At 41.8% G+C, this 16,462-nt stretch overlaps 1 protein-coding gene across 1 annotated transcript; it reads right to left on the bottom strand.

The window, feature by feature from the left end:
• Positions 1-295: 295 nt before the first annotated feature.
• On the bottom strand, positions 296-14,685 carry PCGF5 (polycomb group ring finger 5; the record flags this gene model as incomplete). Its single annotated transcript, XM_018562844.1, has 6 exons — positions 14,674-14,685; positions 14,020-14,336; positions 10,693-10,789; positions 8,570-8,625; positions 8,418-8,477; positions 296-444 (listed from the first exon to the last, which is right to left on the bottom strand). Coding segments are annotated over exons 2-6 (474 nt in total), but the record flags the coding sequence as incomplete, so codon positions are not given.
• Between the last annotated feature and the right edge of the window lie 1,777 nt (positions 14,686-16,462).

The raw sequence follows: 16,462 nt of genomic DNA, 5'->3' as shown, positions 1-16,462 counted from the left end.
TTAAATCTGTATCTGTTCTCATGCTCTGCAGAACTTCTGTTTTGCAGCAGACTGCCTTGTCTCAGGAATGGATACACGGTGTCTGTGTGTAGGTTTGCAACCTGAGCCAGCACTACAGGATGAGGCCCTGAGCTGAAAAGGGAAGTTCTCCCCAAGCATGTGAAGACATGAGGATTTAAAAAGGAAGAGCAGCAAAGAGAAGGGAAACAACCATGGATTACAGTAAGGCACACATTACAGTATTGGTTTATGTTAAAATATCAGAGGGTTTAATGTCACATTAATAATTAACTACAATTACCTTTACTATGTTATCACCAGACTGGCCATTATTCCGTAGACAATCAAGACAGATGGCGATCTGAGGGTCACTTCTGTGGTAGTCTTTGTTTTCATCATTTTCCTCTTCATCGTCTTTAAGTCTTTTACTGCCTGGGAATCCATCTGTTAAAAAGAAGTATATGAAATAAAAAAAAGGTTCGTTTTGAATAAAGTCATGTGATATGTTGTATGCTCATATGATGGGAATTGAAGCAGAGTATTTCTAAGTAAACTATAACATGCCTAACCTTATCTTCTCAATTTACTTAACCCTTTGAGGACCTTGGGCACCGGTAATACTCCCCAAAAAACTCCAACAAAGTTCTTAAGGTGCATTTCCTATGTCCTGCTCTTCTCCCGACTGTTATTTTACTAATTAACTCCTTAGATATTATATTTCTGCTAATCAAAATATACTGTATATCATATATCTGTTCTGTTATAATGTAACACTCAAAAGGTAGGAAAAGAACCCCTAGCTCCTACACCGAAACGTTGTTTATGCCCTCTAGTTACAAAGCACAAATAAATAATGTTAAGCTTGACAATGTCCAGATTGACAACACACGTCAGGTGGAGTATGGTAACGTAACTGAGGCAAAGTGCTTTGGTGCAGAGTCGCAACGAGATCCATCTCTGGCAGGAAACTGAAAGAGGGACATTGGCAGGAGTGCATGTTTGAAAAACCCATGCTCAGTATAGTGATAGCACTTATAGTGCTTTGTTGGACACTATGGGGTTGATTTACTAAGCTTATGAACACACCACGAACATGTATACACCTCTGTAGTGTGTTCCCTCCCAGCATGATCTATGGGTGGAATCTAAACACCTTTGTAGTGTGTACACACCCAGCAGGTGTCTGGCCACCCCTGTCGTAAGGGTAACGGGAGGACACAAACTAGCGTCCTCCCGTCACCCAAAGCTCAGTATACCGCGAGCTGAAGCTCGCGGTATACTGAGACGCCGCAGCCGTGAGTGACAGTCACGGCTCTCTGCAGGGACAGGATCGAGAAGTGAGCGAACGACGTTATGCGTTGGCTCACTTCCCGATCTATTGAGCCGACCTGTGACAGTTTCATTGCCACAGGTCGGCTAGAACTATGAGGGTGAGTGATTTTCACTCGCCTCATACGGTAGGTTCTCCTTTAAGTAATAAACCCGAATGCTTGTGAATTGAGTATTTTATTATTAATAATTTCAGGATCAACAGAATCATAAGGGAGTCCTTTATATTTATTTTTCCAGTTGCATGCTGGTAGGGGCAATTGCCACACGTCCTATTTTAGTTTTCATAAATCTGCCCAGTGTGTGCACTGAGGGCATATCCTCTTCTTTTAATCACACACGCTATTTCCAATTCATCCCTGCAGTAACATTCTTGCTTATTGTTTAGAGACAGATACCTGGAGCTGTAATCTGAGGCGGTGCATTAACTATGACATTAACCAAAACTTCATTCTCCTGCAGAGTTGTACAATAGAGAAAAATAGCAATGCTATTTAGCAGGAAACTCTTGCTTTCTGAAGTTCACACATTATTATAGCGAGCAGTGTGAAGAACACACAATGCTCATAGTTCATTTCAGGAAGTTAATACTTCCTGATCTGCTAAATAAACGCCATAATCTCATAACATTGGTTACATTAAAGAATACTTCTTCCCTGCAATGTCAGCATTTCACCTACGAATGTAAATACTGAACAAAGGCAACAAATACCACAAGCCAAGCGAATACAAAAACAGTGGTTCACATACAGCAGCACTAACATTCAAATACTCATGACTTATAAAACATACTATGCACTGGAATGGTTACATATTATAAGGAAAGAAAAGGAGAAGTGCAGGGAGAGAGTTCACACAAAAGGTGTCTAGGAATCGTATTGGGTCAGTCTATAAACCCTATTTCTTAAGGTGCCCATTCACTGTGCGATTATTGCGGGAAATCCCACAATAGTACGATAATCGCGAAGTGTATGGGAGGCGTGCAACCGTTTTTACTGTACTTTTACTGTCTTTTGTCTAAGGAGCATGTTCGAAAACCAGCCGAAAATCTTACGATTTTCGGCTGGTTTGTGGCATGCTTGGGAGACAAATGCCGAGCGGGCCAGTATGCGCACGCGCACACTGCCTGTTCAGCATTATGGTCATCGGAAGCCCGCCCTGCGATGATCACAAGTACGATCTGCCTGTCCAAGATGGGCAGATCGTACTTTTTTAAATTACTTTACAACCATCGCAAGACTAAGGTCTTGCGATGGTTGTAAAGTGTATGGCCACCTTGAGAAGCCATATTTCCCATACATTACACAAATGATGGCCAGCAAGCCTGAACCAGTTCTATAGTTTGGGAGAAATAGTTCTATATTATTAGGAGGGGGGTGTGTACATTCGGCCACAGGGGATAAAGGAAAGATTACATGGCCACATCCACTATCCTACCATAAGTAATAAACCCCTATTTGTTGGATATGTGATGGAAGGGAGACAAGCAAGTACCTTCCCTATTAAAAAGGCTCTATTGTATAGTTTATCCTGAGAAATTATGAACAGTTGTCTAAGGACAGAAGTTTTATTTTATAGGTGGCAAGAAAAAAAAAATACTTACCTGGTGGGAGGTTCAGAGGGTAAATACAAAGAGGTTTTGAGAACTAAAATCCTCTTTTGGAAAATATAAGATCTCTATTGTATGTTTGTGGCTGTGAGCACAAGGGAGAAATCGGTAGGACTTCCATAGAAGCTTGCTGGAAATTTCTGACTGATCAAGTCATGAGTTGCTGTGTCAGTACAGTAGATGTAATAGCTGCGACTGACCAAAAACAAACTGACACAATGTTCGGATGCGAGAGAGCGAAACAAAGTAACGTTGTTACTTTTGTATCTACTCCGTTTCATGAATCTGCAGGTCAAATGGATGAGCTTTGATCTGCGTATGATGTCAGTTAAAGCAACCTGTAAAGAAATTTAACAAATGTAATTGCATACATTTTGGTGTGCGTTCCAGACCAGAAAATATAGTGCATGCAGCATTTGTATTTCCCCTCACCGGAATGAACTGCACTGGTGTGAACAGAGCCCAGGAATAACATAGGAATCCATTGGGATGCATTTCAGGTGTGAACAAAAACTGTTCTGGCAGGATCTGGTCTGGACATTCTGAGAACAAGCCCTAAGGGTCACAGTTCTGAAGAATTCTGAGATGCTGGGTGTTCAAAAGCAGTCCAAAACAGACGGATCAGCACACAAAGCAATCGGAAGAACCAGCCCAACAAAAAAAAGAATAAATAAGGGTGTTAAATAGCTGCTTGAAGAACTTTTCTGTGAAAACATCAACTTTATAAGACCTTACAAAAATGTGAATAGAAGACCACTTTGTGGCCTTACAAATTCAAACAACTGAAGCCCAATTATGAGAAGCCCAAGAAGTACTAATTGCCTTAGAAGGAACAGAAATAGGAAAAGGAGTTACTTTATCCCGCAACTCATAGACTTGAACAACCTGACGAATCCACTTAGAAATGGTAGTAGTAGAAGCTGAACAACCTTTCCCAGGACCTTCAGGGAGGACAAACAAAGAATCCCTACATCTAAAAGGAAGATGTGGCAGAAAGATAAACTCTAATAGCCTGTACAACATCCAAACAATGTAGAGAACTTCTCGTAGGATGTACTGGAGTAGGACAAAGGGAAGGCAATATAATGTCTTCATTAGGATGAAGGACAGAGACCACTTTTGCAAAAGGGAAGTACATAGTCTTAAAACAACTTTATCCTTGTGTAGAATCAATGTGGTTCTCTACAAGACAAGGCAAACAGTTCCAAAACTCATCTAGTAGAAGTCATGGCTACAAGGAAAGCAACCTTTCTGACATAAATGGTAAAGAAATATCACAAATAAGCTCAAGCGGTGGTCTTTGTAAAACTGATAAGATCGAGTTCAGGTCCCAAGGATGTAATGGGGATCAAACAGGAGGTGCCACATAAACAACCCCTTGAATAAAGTTGCAAACTAAAAAATTAGTATCCAGAGGTCACTGAAAAAAGGAACAGATAAAGGCAGATTCCTGAACCTTTATGGTACTTCCCAGATCTCCGCAAAGGCCATCAGACATTCCCCCACCTGAAGAACAGGCGTAGGCTGACCTTCATGCTAAAGCAGACTTGTCTTTGTGTTTAGAGTTCTTGGACTGCCATGGGAGCCCAGAAGAACCTGACAGTCTAGCAGAGGAAGAAGACTTGCTGCACTGGGAACTAAAATTCCATAGTAGTTTACTTAATAATTTTATCCAGTGATATGTCAAAAATATGGTCTTCCACATAGGACAAGAAGAAAAGTCCCTTCTTATATTGAGGCTCTGCAGACTAACACTTTAGCCAAATGGTTCTTTGACTCTGAATAGAGGAAAGCAATACTTTAGACAGCCATCAAGAACTGCATTGCACACAAAATGAGACACAACTGTTATCTGATTGACACAATTAAAACGTGGGTCAGCACTCACAGTTTTAGACTGGGTAGCTAAAGTCTGAAAAATATGAACCGTGGCTAACAGGGATAGAAAAGCTTTACCCGCCAGTAAATGGAGCGAGAAAGCATTTGCTATTTCTCATCAGTAGGGTCTCTAAATGAAGGGGTGTAATCAATAAGAAAAGTCAAAGCCTTTTCAAAAGGTGAAAAACAGGAAAGTCAACCTCAAGGGGAACAGACCCTTTGGTCATTTCTACCTTACAGGTAGAACACACAGAGACCAGAGTGGATACATTGTCAAGTGTTCCAGCGCAGGTGTCCTTCTGCTTGGGAGTAGATAAATATAACAGTCACTGTACCTTTGAATAGCACTTTTTTTCAGCAATACTCATGACCCTGACCAGTGTGAAGTATCAGAAAAAAAACAAAACAAAAACAAAAAAACCAACTGTGCTACTTCTCACAGCAGACACCAGGAAATTATAGCAGAGCTTATAGGAGTCATAGAGCAGCTTCTACTTCCCTCAGAGCCTGTGTCAGCTTCTCCTTAATGCCACACGTGTCTCACAGCTGTGTGAAATGAGGAGAGCTGAGGTGGAGCGTGCATCCTCACTAGAGTTCTAGGAACACACGACTGGCCTGCAAAATGTGGCTGTGCGGAGGGAGTGTGCATTTTTACGCATGTGCAGTAAAAAGGTGTTTTTTTTTTTTTAAATGGTAAGTAAAAAACAGAGCAAAAAAGTCAAACGATAGTCCACAGAATTATTAAAAGGAAAGAATGCCCCAGCCCCCTGCATGGAGAAAAGCATTGTGAAGAGTACTCACAACCTCCACAGTCTTGGTTGTAACATAAAAAGGAATCCCCAGACAACACTGGCCTGACCTCACAAATGGTAGCTAAAATACCTCACCAGATAGAAGCACAGGACCATTGCAGGAAGGATCCACAGCATGGTGACTGGGAAGGCTTGCGCATCTTTAAATGGAACTTTGGACCACTGCAGGACGAATCATTAGTACTGAGACTAGAAAGAACCTAAAACAACCCGCTTCTGACAACAAGAAAAACTTTCAGGATTTAACTTATCTGGCATGAATCTCTCAGTTGTGTCCCTCAATAGACGATAGAGAAAAAAGTTATTTAGTTTTGTTACAACTTTTGTCTATGGATTGCATTAAAAAAAAAAATATATTATATAATTTTTGCAAAACAATATCACTAAAAACTAGGGATGCACCGATACTGATACTAGTATTGGGCAAGTACTTGTACTCACCCAAATGCTCCCGATGCTGATCCCGATACTGGAACTTTCCAAGCGAGCATGGAGCTGGCTTCCTGGCCAACCAGGAAGCCAGGGGCGGATAATGACTTGCCTCCGGGCTTTCTGAATGGCCAGAAAGCCAGCTCCATGCTCCCTCATCACCTTGGTGACGAGGGAGCATGAAGCCGGCATCCTGGCTAAACAGGAAGCCGGGCAGCGTGTAATGACTCGCCGCCCAGCTTCCTGATTGGCCACCTTCCCAACCAATCACGAAGCTGGGTGGCGAGTCATTACCTGCCTCCTGGCTTCCTGATTGGCCAGCAAGCAAGCTCCACGCTTCCTCGTCACCCGGCCAATCAGGAAGCCGGGCAGAGTGTCATTCCACGCCACCTGGCTTTCCGGCTAATCAGGAAGCTGGGCAGCGTGTCATGACATGCCACCCGGCTTTCCAGCTAATCAGGAAGCTGGGCAGCGTGCCATGACATGCCACCCGGCTTTCCGGCTAATCAAGAAGCCGGGCAGCGAATCATTACACGATCTCCACGCTGCCACATTGCCCACCCTCTTACTTTCCTCACCCACCGCTGACACACAGCAGTGGTTCCTCTGCCACTACCCCCATTCCTCCTCCTCTCTCCCCTCCCCCAACCTCCCTCTGTTCCAGCTGCTAACACGCATGGACTCTGTCACAAAGATCTGCCCCAAAGCCTTAGAACCACTTTCCTCTTTATCCATCATCTCCTATACTCATCAAACTTCAAGTGACAGTTTTATATAACTGGCCAAGCCCAGACTCATATTCTCGCACTAAGCACTCTGCACCGTCCCCACGGCAATAAATACTACCCCCAGCGATTAACACAAAAATACCGGCCACATCCAACTCAGTACCTCAACACCAAGGAGCGTCCAACATAGCCTCAATATAACATCAATCTAGGATGCTGAACTTATGAACCTCTAGAATCATCCACCTCCAGGATCTACACTTACCCACCACATCGCCTTTAGTACACCGACCAGCTCATCACAGAACCTACGCAGCTGATTCTGCATCGCAACTAACTTAACTGATCCGCACTTACCCCTCACATCGCCTCCAGGACAACAACCAGCTCATCACAGAATCTACGCCGCTGATTTCGCATCACAACTAACCTCATGGTGAGTTCAAAGTCACATTTGTTATACCAACATTTCAGAATCCTCACTATTGCTATAATTATTGTTTCCACTTCGGTTACCAACGCCACCACCATAGAGAACCAACACAGCACGTCCACGCAACTATACCACGAATTCCACGATGTTTCCATAATTTGGAGCCCATATCCACCCTCCCACAAGTGAGTATAATACTGTCCATACTCCTTGTCCAATCACACCTAAGTTATTGCACTAGGTTGTGGCGCTTCGGTTTTATTTCCTAAAGGGTTCATTTGACTTCTTGTGAGTTTAACTTAAGAGAAAAACTATTTTAACACTTTTCGTAAAAAGAATACTGAAAAACTGCCCTTCGCTTGTGCAGAGTTTAAGGATTTAAAGTGCCACTTCTCTTCCTAAGAAAAGAGGTGAAGTGGATTTTACAAAGGTGCAGTAAAGTTGGAAACATCTGGAGTTCAAGCTTAGCAACATTAGCATTATCGATATTGAAATTACTATTTTACACGCTAAAATAAACTGCAGAAGAGCAACTGAGCTGGAAATTCTGCAAAAACATGCTTCATAAAATTCTAACACTTGAAAAATCTGTCCCTAAATAGTACTGACCTGTACATGCTGGAACATAATTTAAAAGGCAAGTCCACTTTCCCAAGTGAATTTGGGAAAATTGAATTACCCCCTCCAATTTGGCCCCCTCTCCCCCAGCCTCCTATACTAACCATTCAGCAAATGCACCTTCCCCTCCACCGGTGCGGGTATACTATCAATACCCTGTACTGACATTTAGCGCTGTATTGCCATGTATTTTGAATTTTGCTTGCAAAATGACGAGCACTTATTGGTCAGTGTGGTCACCTGACCTCACTGACCAATGAGAAGCGCTTGAAGCGCTTCACATTGGTCAGCGCGGTTAGAAGTGCTTCTCCTTGAGTGCTCGACATTTGCGAGAAAAATTAAACATACATAGCGCAGGGCTGCGCAACACAGCAGTACGGGTTACGGATAGCACACCGGCACTGGTGGAGAGGAAGGTGCATTTGGGGGGGGGAACAGAGAGGGAGCCAGATTGGAAGGGGTAATTTTGTTTTCCCAAATTAACCTGGGAAAGTGGAACTTCTACCCTTTAATTGTGTTAGTGATTATCTAAAACTGTTTTTGTTGTGAACCAATAAAACACGTACAGAGCCAAAAAGTACCTTCTCCATTTTCTTCCGGACGTTTCCTCTTCCAGAATTCAGTTTCTTCTAGTTGTTCTCCTATTTAACAGTTAAAAAAAAAAAAAAGTTAACTTTAGACAACAATGCCACTAGAATGCAACTCCCAATGTATAAAGAAATTTGATACTTACTTTCCCGAAGTCCTGGCACTAATTTAAAAATGATTTCTTCAAGTGTGTTATCTAACCTGGGTACGACAAAGAAAACAAATAATAGAACTGAGGTATTTCCTGGATAAAAACAATAATAATAGCAGTACTAAAACTTACACTATGCAAAATGTGGAAAACTGAAATAGAAAAAAATTAGGAGGGAGGAACAGAAAACTAGAACGGTTTTGAGTTAATATTTTTTTTAATTTCTTTTAAAAAAAAAAATCGACTAAAAATATATTTCACTTGCATCAAAACAAAAAGGTGTTCCAAGACTTAGACTGATGAGCGATTCTACCGCTAGCAACACATTGCCAGCCACATGTGATACTCTTCTACTTATCTCTGTGGAATTGCTCCCTCACTGGCTCTGATCTCCACTGATTCTCGCTTCCTAGTGATGGGCATAAAGGGAGCATCTCAAGAATGGCAAGAGGTCTCTTAGTGATCCCAACACTGGCGATTTGCGGCCATCGCCAAGACTGCCCATGTTACATACGCAACAGCAGACGTAGGGGTGTTTCTGACCTCTGCAAAGAGAACACTGCTTCCATATTGAGCACAAGTGTCCTTCTCTGCAGCATGCTGGCAGGGGACAGGCTTTTCTACTCAGGCTGTGGTTGCCTTCTATAAATAAACTGCAAGACACCTTTTTGTTTTGGCACCAGGAATGTATTCAACTGATTAAAACTGGAAGTTCAGTTGGGATTTAATCTTTTTAAACTGATGTTTATTATTATTTTTTTTCTATGTATGCAAAGCACTGCCACTGCCACAAGTTCCACTATAATCAGTGAATAGTGCACGAAGCAAAACCTAGGGTGCAATATTCCTTATAAAGCAATCGAATTCACTTTATTAAAGCCACAGTAGTGCAAATTAGATTCTCATTGCTGCTACAGCTAGAGAATACTAGGAAGGCAGAATCCCCATAAAGCACCTTTTGGAGAAAAGGACAACAAAAATCTTGATATTAGCAACCTGTGGAGGGTGAGCTGTCCCATCATGCAGTGGCTAAGATCCTGTCCGTCAACAAAGACAACAAAGCCCACATACATATAAGAGGTGTGGAGAAGCCAACAAAGAAGCTGCATACTAGAACTCTGTAGGCACGTATAATTCTGAGCAGAAGTTAAGGATTTTAGTTACAATATGCTTCCTGTTACAAAGTTCCCTTCATGGATTTGGACACACAGACAGTATTCACTAATTCATTGAAGAATAAGAGTTAATTTACCATATTTCTGGGAAGTCAAAAACTGATGCAATAAAACCTTTTTTTTTGAGTAGTTAAATAACCAATGTACTATTTTCAGCAAATGAGAAGTAAATGTTAAATATATCATTTTTTTAAATCCATCAAGAACTATATTGTCTGTCCTATAAGACATATACTGTATGGGGCTCTGTTTTCTTACAGGTATTAGGCAAAAATAGACATTTTAAGAATTTGGTTGTCCAGTGAAGTCTTTTGGTAAATGGAAGTAATATAATACAAAGCAGAGCACAGCAGTGTATTGATGGTTTACTTTATGGCACATTAAACCTGTAGCATGTCTACAAATAGAAATGCAAACTGAGTGTCACTGGTAAAGCTGTACACGTATGTGCAAACCATATTTCATCATGCAGCACAGGGCCGGCCTTAGGCCTTTAGGCGCCCTGTGCGAGAAAGCTTTACAGCACCCCTCAGTGGCCACACCCTTTAGTGGCCACGCCCCCGTAACCACACCCATTTCCCCCAATATATGCACCATTTAAAGACTCCTATTTTGTTAAGCCGCAAAGAAACATATTAAAAAGTGTGATAAAAATAAAACTTTTATTCAAAGGTATTAAACTTGTAGGCACAATAGAAGTATTCTTATCAAATAAAACAACAGAAGGTAATGCTGAAAATGAACATTGTATCTTTACACAAGGTTGAACAAATATACATCATGCACAGGGTACTCATTTTAATTTTAAGCAAGTGAATGAACATAATGTTTGAATGAAGAGATAATTTGGCGTTTGTATTCGCATCCTAACTGAACACAATATAACTGCAACAAAGTCTATAACATGTAAATTGTGTATAGTAAAGTGCTGGCGTTACTTACCTCAGCATTTCCAAAGGATTGGTTTCATGGACCTGGTTTCCACATTTTGGGCAATCGTTGCTCTCTTCAAAATGTTGGACAATACAACTCTTACAAACTTGATAAAAAAAAAAAAAGAAAGAAAAAAGAACAATGAAGATATAGGAATTTGTTGCATATACTTCTATATAGTTGAAATATTGTATTTAGAGAATGTTATTACAAATGATAACGCAGGAACACATATAGTATAAGGGTCCTTTGGCAGCTCATGAACCACTTTTATTAATACATAACATTAAAAAAAAATCACTTAAAATATATGTTCCTAGATAAATTGAAGCCCAACTGAAGCATTAAAAAAATATTAGCTACCAATATTCCGGGTGTATCAACACAAAAGGTGTGCAATCTCTTACAATCAGCCACAGCCTAAGTACAATGCATTGCCAATCAGCGGGGGACATTAGCACTGATGATGGGAGACCCCTAGCTGTTGTTCAGTAGGTGGTGTGTCGGACCTCTGCACTGAGACCACCACTTCCTCACAGACTCTGCAGCTGCTGGCAGACAACAGCTGTGGCTGCTTCACAAAGAAAGTGAACAGTAGGACATTGAACATCTTTAGCTGATTGAAACTGAAAGTGTAACTGGGCTTTAAAAATAGAAAGTACATAATGTCGGGTATATACAGGAAAGCTGTACTCGGTATCATGTCTAGGGGATGTTTTAATGTAGCATCTGCTCATGCTGGGTACCGATTAACTACTAAGAGACCCCGGTTGAGGACCACTCATAATATACATAGGTGGTAATGGTCCCCTGCTCTTCCAGATCCTTTGCTCTCTGCAATTTAGGAAAAACAATGTGCAAAAAGGGACACAGTGAGAAGATTAGGCTCACCTAGACACCATACAGTCCTTTGAAAAATGTAGAACATAGGTAAATACTATCTTATGGATACACTATAGTGAGGTGGTTATGTTCCCATTTTAGAAGTCATGTACGTGTGTCAAGTATGATCAGGAAAAAATTGTTTAACAAGTCTGAGCAGCTCAAACACCAATACTTGGTAACTGCTAACCAAAACTGCCCCCTCACTGTCCTCCATTAAATTACCACCCCTGTTCTATTTAAAAAGGAGAATTATGAGGCAAGTGATTTTCACTCAGCCTCATAATCTGAGCCGACCTGTGACAATGAAGCTGTCACAGGTTGGCTCAATAGGTCGGGAAGTGAGCGAACACATACCGGCGCTCGCTCACTTCTTGATCTATCCTTGCAGAGAGCCGTGACTGTCACTCACGGCTCCCTGCAGGGATCCCCCCCCCCCCGTGTCCGATCCTCCGGCGCTGACTGGTGGAACGGACGGGGGAGGGGGCAGGTACAGATGGCTCTGCCTCTAGATAGGCAGACCCAGCTAAGTCCAAATCCCATTCGCACTGCCACGGTCTCAAAACCACAAGGCATATGTGGTGCCCAGGTGACCACACAGATGGCGCAGTGTCACTGTTGCTCTGATGAAGGATCCCTGTGCGGATCCGAAACGTTAGCACTGTATGACAGTGTGTGACATTGGGTATTGAATAAACATATCAATACTTTAAAAACCCTTCAAGTGTGTGCCGGTGAATTACTTTTATTTACTATTAGGCAGACCCAGCTGTCACTCACGCAGCTGGGTGGATCCAGACAGCATTGTCGGGATCCGCTCCGGCGTCTCATTACACACTGAGCTGTAGCTCGCGGTATTCTGAGCTTTGGGTGATGGGAGGACGCTAGTTTGTGTCCTCCCGTTACCCTTAGGAGAACTATGGGGAAAAGCACTGACCCCATAGTTCTCCTTTCTAACAGGTGGAACTCTAGAGCATCACTGATGCCAACAGAATGGTTCTGGGGTATAATCAGTGATGTATTGTATGTGTAAGGAAGGAAAGAGTTTAAAGTGGTGTGCGGTTTAAGAAGGTTAAGTAAGAAAACTGTTGGCTGCATTAAGTGCCTGAGCACACTGTGCAAACTGGTACCAATTATAAAAGCAAAAGTGGCATACGTATCCCCGAAAATGGGGCACTGGGATTGTCGGCTGTCCCAAAACAAACAACCTCTTTTAAACTTGCCGTTTTAGAGAACACAGTTTACATATTTAACGGTTACTGGACAGACCTGCATGTCAGCAGATAAGAGGATTATTTGCTTAAATAACTTGTGAAAGTCAAAAGGGAAGAGGATTTACTCTGTTCCTGTCAATGTGACAGGCTGCTAGCACACATCGCGTTCAGTGCACATTATCTTTACACAGTGATGCAAAAATAATGCAGTTAGAAGGAGAAAAGACAGATGTTCCGAAACAATAACAGTGCAAATGAAACGTACGCTAACACAATGACCAAAGGGAAGTCCGGTTATATAAGCAAACCAGACAGACAATCTCAAATCTTTACTGGGGAAAAATAAAGGGAAGAAAAACCACACAAATTACAAATACAGTAATACAGTAAACACTCCCTGTTATCCGGCATCTACGGGGATTGGCAGATTCCGGATATATGTAGTTTCTGGTTGCTCGAGAGTTGCTATTTAAAATAGGTCTAACTAATGCCATACCCCATAACTTACCATACCGTAAACTTTGTATTGACTTCATATTAATATTGAAATGCAGTAATCAAATGCAAATAGACACACTTAAAACAAATTAAGACAAATAGGCACACAATCTTTTCCAGGATAACATATGCCTCAGAACAATGAGTACACAGGATTTGTATTTTTCTGGGTAGATGACAGTTCTGCTAGTTGAATACCGGATAACTGAGAGTTTACTGTAGTATTAATACTATCATTATAATACATGTCTACATTTGGTTTGTAAATGTACTGTTTGGCAAATCGTAGGGCTCCACATCAACTACTCAACCACACTATCTCCTAAAGCCTGCCTGTGATGCAAAGGGGTTATTTTACTAAAGGCACATAGGCTGCATACTTTGCAAGGGAACTGTGAAGGGGAATTAGTAGCTTAATAAATGTGGTGAAACTACACTTTGCAAAGAATACCCAATCATGTGCAAGGGAAAACAAATAATACAGTATTTTTGCTTGTACATTATTGGATAGTGGAAGTCAGCAGAGCTTCACCTCATTCACTAAGCTAAGAGGAAATGTCCCTTTCCCTTAAAATGTGTATGTGCACCCCATATCATCCAATCAGATATTTACTCTTAACCTGCACTAGAAAAAATGCCACAAATGTGGAAAACTATGGACATTAAACTTTTTTTCATCTAGCAGCCCTGGTGACCCTTGCTCTCCTTCATTCTTATGCTACATTATGAAAGCAATACTCACATGTGTGCAGGCACTCTGTGACGGTGGTGGGCTTGACAAGATAGCCTTTGCAGATATAGCAAGTGACGTAAGGATTGAATTCTTTTACCAAGCGCCTCCTTTGGGCTGCCATTGACAAGATGCCTAGAGACAGACGATTCCTGGACACAGCCGGACGGGAGAACTGACCAGGATTTGCAAAAAAGCGTCAAAACGTCTTGAATTCTTCTCACATTTTTATCAACGTGATGTCTGTCCTCACGATGAACTTTCCTGAAATAATGCTCATTGCTTCAATTTGCCTTTGGCTGTTTAATACGCGCTACACTTCCAGACTCCTGTTAAGTGAGAGAACAAGAATTAATGCCGCTGCACAAAAAGCATGTGACGTGTAACAGTAACATACAAAAATACAGTTACTACCTTCACGTTACATGCAAAAATACATAAACATTTATCAAACTAATTGCAAATTTTATTTAAAAAAAATTACGTTATGACTGTGCACACTAGATCATGAGGTCACACCTCTGACAGGATCAATTTAATTGGGGTAGGAGGGTCCTCGGTGTAAGAAGAAAGCAGAGATCCTGCTGTAATATCCAGGTTGCCCGTCAGTGTAGCATGATCAATGTAGCAGTCAATGAAGTGGTCACAGCAAAAAAACAAAAGAACCTCTGTCTGTAGATCTCACCTTTGTATCTCTCCTCAATCCGTCTGCCGTAAGATCAGTTTTTTCTGTAAAAAAAAAATGGATACATAATTTGTTACAAGAAAAAACAAAATGCCACACTATTTGGTACATAAGATATTTATATGCAAAACAAAAACCTGGTATCTTTTCATATCTGTAGTGCTCTGTTCCCATCCACCAATAAAACATGATATGAGAAAAGCCTTGCAGAATAAAACAATCAAGTTCAGATACACTATAACAATCAAACTGTTTAAACTAGGGATGTCCCGATACCACTTTTTTTAAGACCAAGTACAAGTGCTTGCCCTCAGGTATTCGCCGACACCAATTACCGATACCTTTTCTTAAAGGGACATGTGACATTTTTTCTAAAACAACACAGACTGCTGACTTTAGGGCAGTTTCTCGCCAGGGCTGAATACAGATGCTATACACTCATGTATACTATTCTGCCTTGGGGACATGTATTCTGAGAATACATGTCCCCATGTCCCCAAAGCAGGATACATGTCCCCACAGCAGAATTCCTCTCACCAGGCTGCTTGTCTATCTCACCCAGGCAACATCCACATCCGGGCCGGCGATGCTGGGACCTGTCCTCCACCACTTAAGGACAAGCGATGCTGGGATCCAGCCTCTTCTCCGTCGGCCGAGCATCATCGCTGGTGGGCCCCCCGACCTCCATCCATCTCCTGGCCCAGTCCTCCCCTGTCAATCGGCAGCAGAAACCCCCAGTTTCTAGCCCTGGGGCGGTCGCTCCGGCTCCACTGCCCGTAGTTCCTCACTTGGGGCTGTCCATGGCTGTGCCTGCGCTGTGAAGTTGGAGGAGATAAAGAACCGGACAGGCACTGACATGGACAGCTATCTGCAGGTCCCCAGCAGGCTGCAGAGGTCCCCACAAGCGCGGGAACTCTGATGGCCACTGATGTTTAAAAAATGTAAAGGGCCGGTATTGGCCTTAAGAATAAGGGCATTTTCATGAGTACAAGTACTTGTGAAAATGCCTGGTATCAGGATATCCCTAGTTTAAACCCATTGTAAAGGCCCGTTCACACCAAAATCGGAAGGGAATTGCAGGTCAACGGAGGGTCAGTTGACTTGCAGTTTCAACCTCCTTTGGCTTGTGTTCCGTTTTTTTTTTTCTCTTTTTTTGCCAAACTTTATTTTAAAGGATAAGTTGACCTTTAGCAAAAATTTAAGAAATACATAATAAATAATATATTAAAAAATGCATTAAATATTTGCATTCAAGCCTGGAAAGTAGGGATGCACAGATACTTTTTGAGTACCAGTGCAGATACTTGGCATTTTCATGAGAACTACCAGGGCTGCAGCGGTTGCAGCTGGGACCGGGCTCTGGCACTCCACCACTGTCCTGAAATCATTAGTCTTTATTGTTTTAGAAAAACTGTCACATGACAATAAACAAAAATGTATCAGTACTCGTACTTGTAAGTACTCGGCAAGTACCAGTCCTCGTACTTGCAAAACTGGTATCTGTGCATTCCTTTATATATAGTTATAAAAAAACAAAATCGTGTGCTCCTTACAAATGACAGCAGCCTCCTAATTTTTTTATTTTTCTCTAGTCTAGTCTTGGAGCTCAAAAGTAGCGGTACATGTACTCGTACTTGTACTGAGTACTGTACTTGGTATCTGTGCAACCCTACTGGAAAGCATTGCAATCCTGATCACTCGATCACAGCTGCAAATCTCAGGCTTCTGCACATTTTCAAACTGGCAGAGCTCGTACGGAGGCACAAAGTT

The sequence above is a fragment of the Nanorana parkeri genome, unplaced genomic scaffold (genome assembly GCF_000935625.1).
Source record: "Nanorana parkeri isolate BGI_ZX_2015 unplaced genomic scaffold, ASM93562v1 scaffold606, whole genome shotgun sequence".
Classification (NCBI taxonomy): domain Eukaryota; kingdom Metazoa; phylum Chordata; class Amphibia; order Anura; family Dicroglossidae; genus Nanorana; species Nanorana parkeri.
Note: the sequence above shows the minus strand (reverse complement) of the source record. Positions and strands in the feature narration are given on the sequence as shown.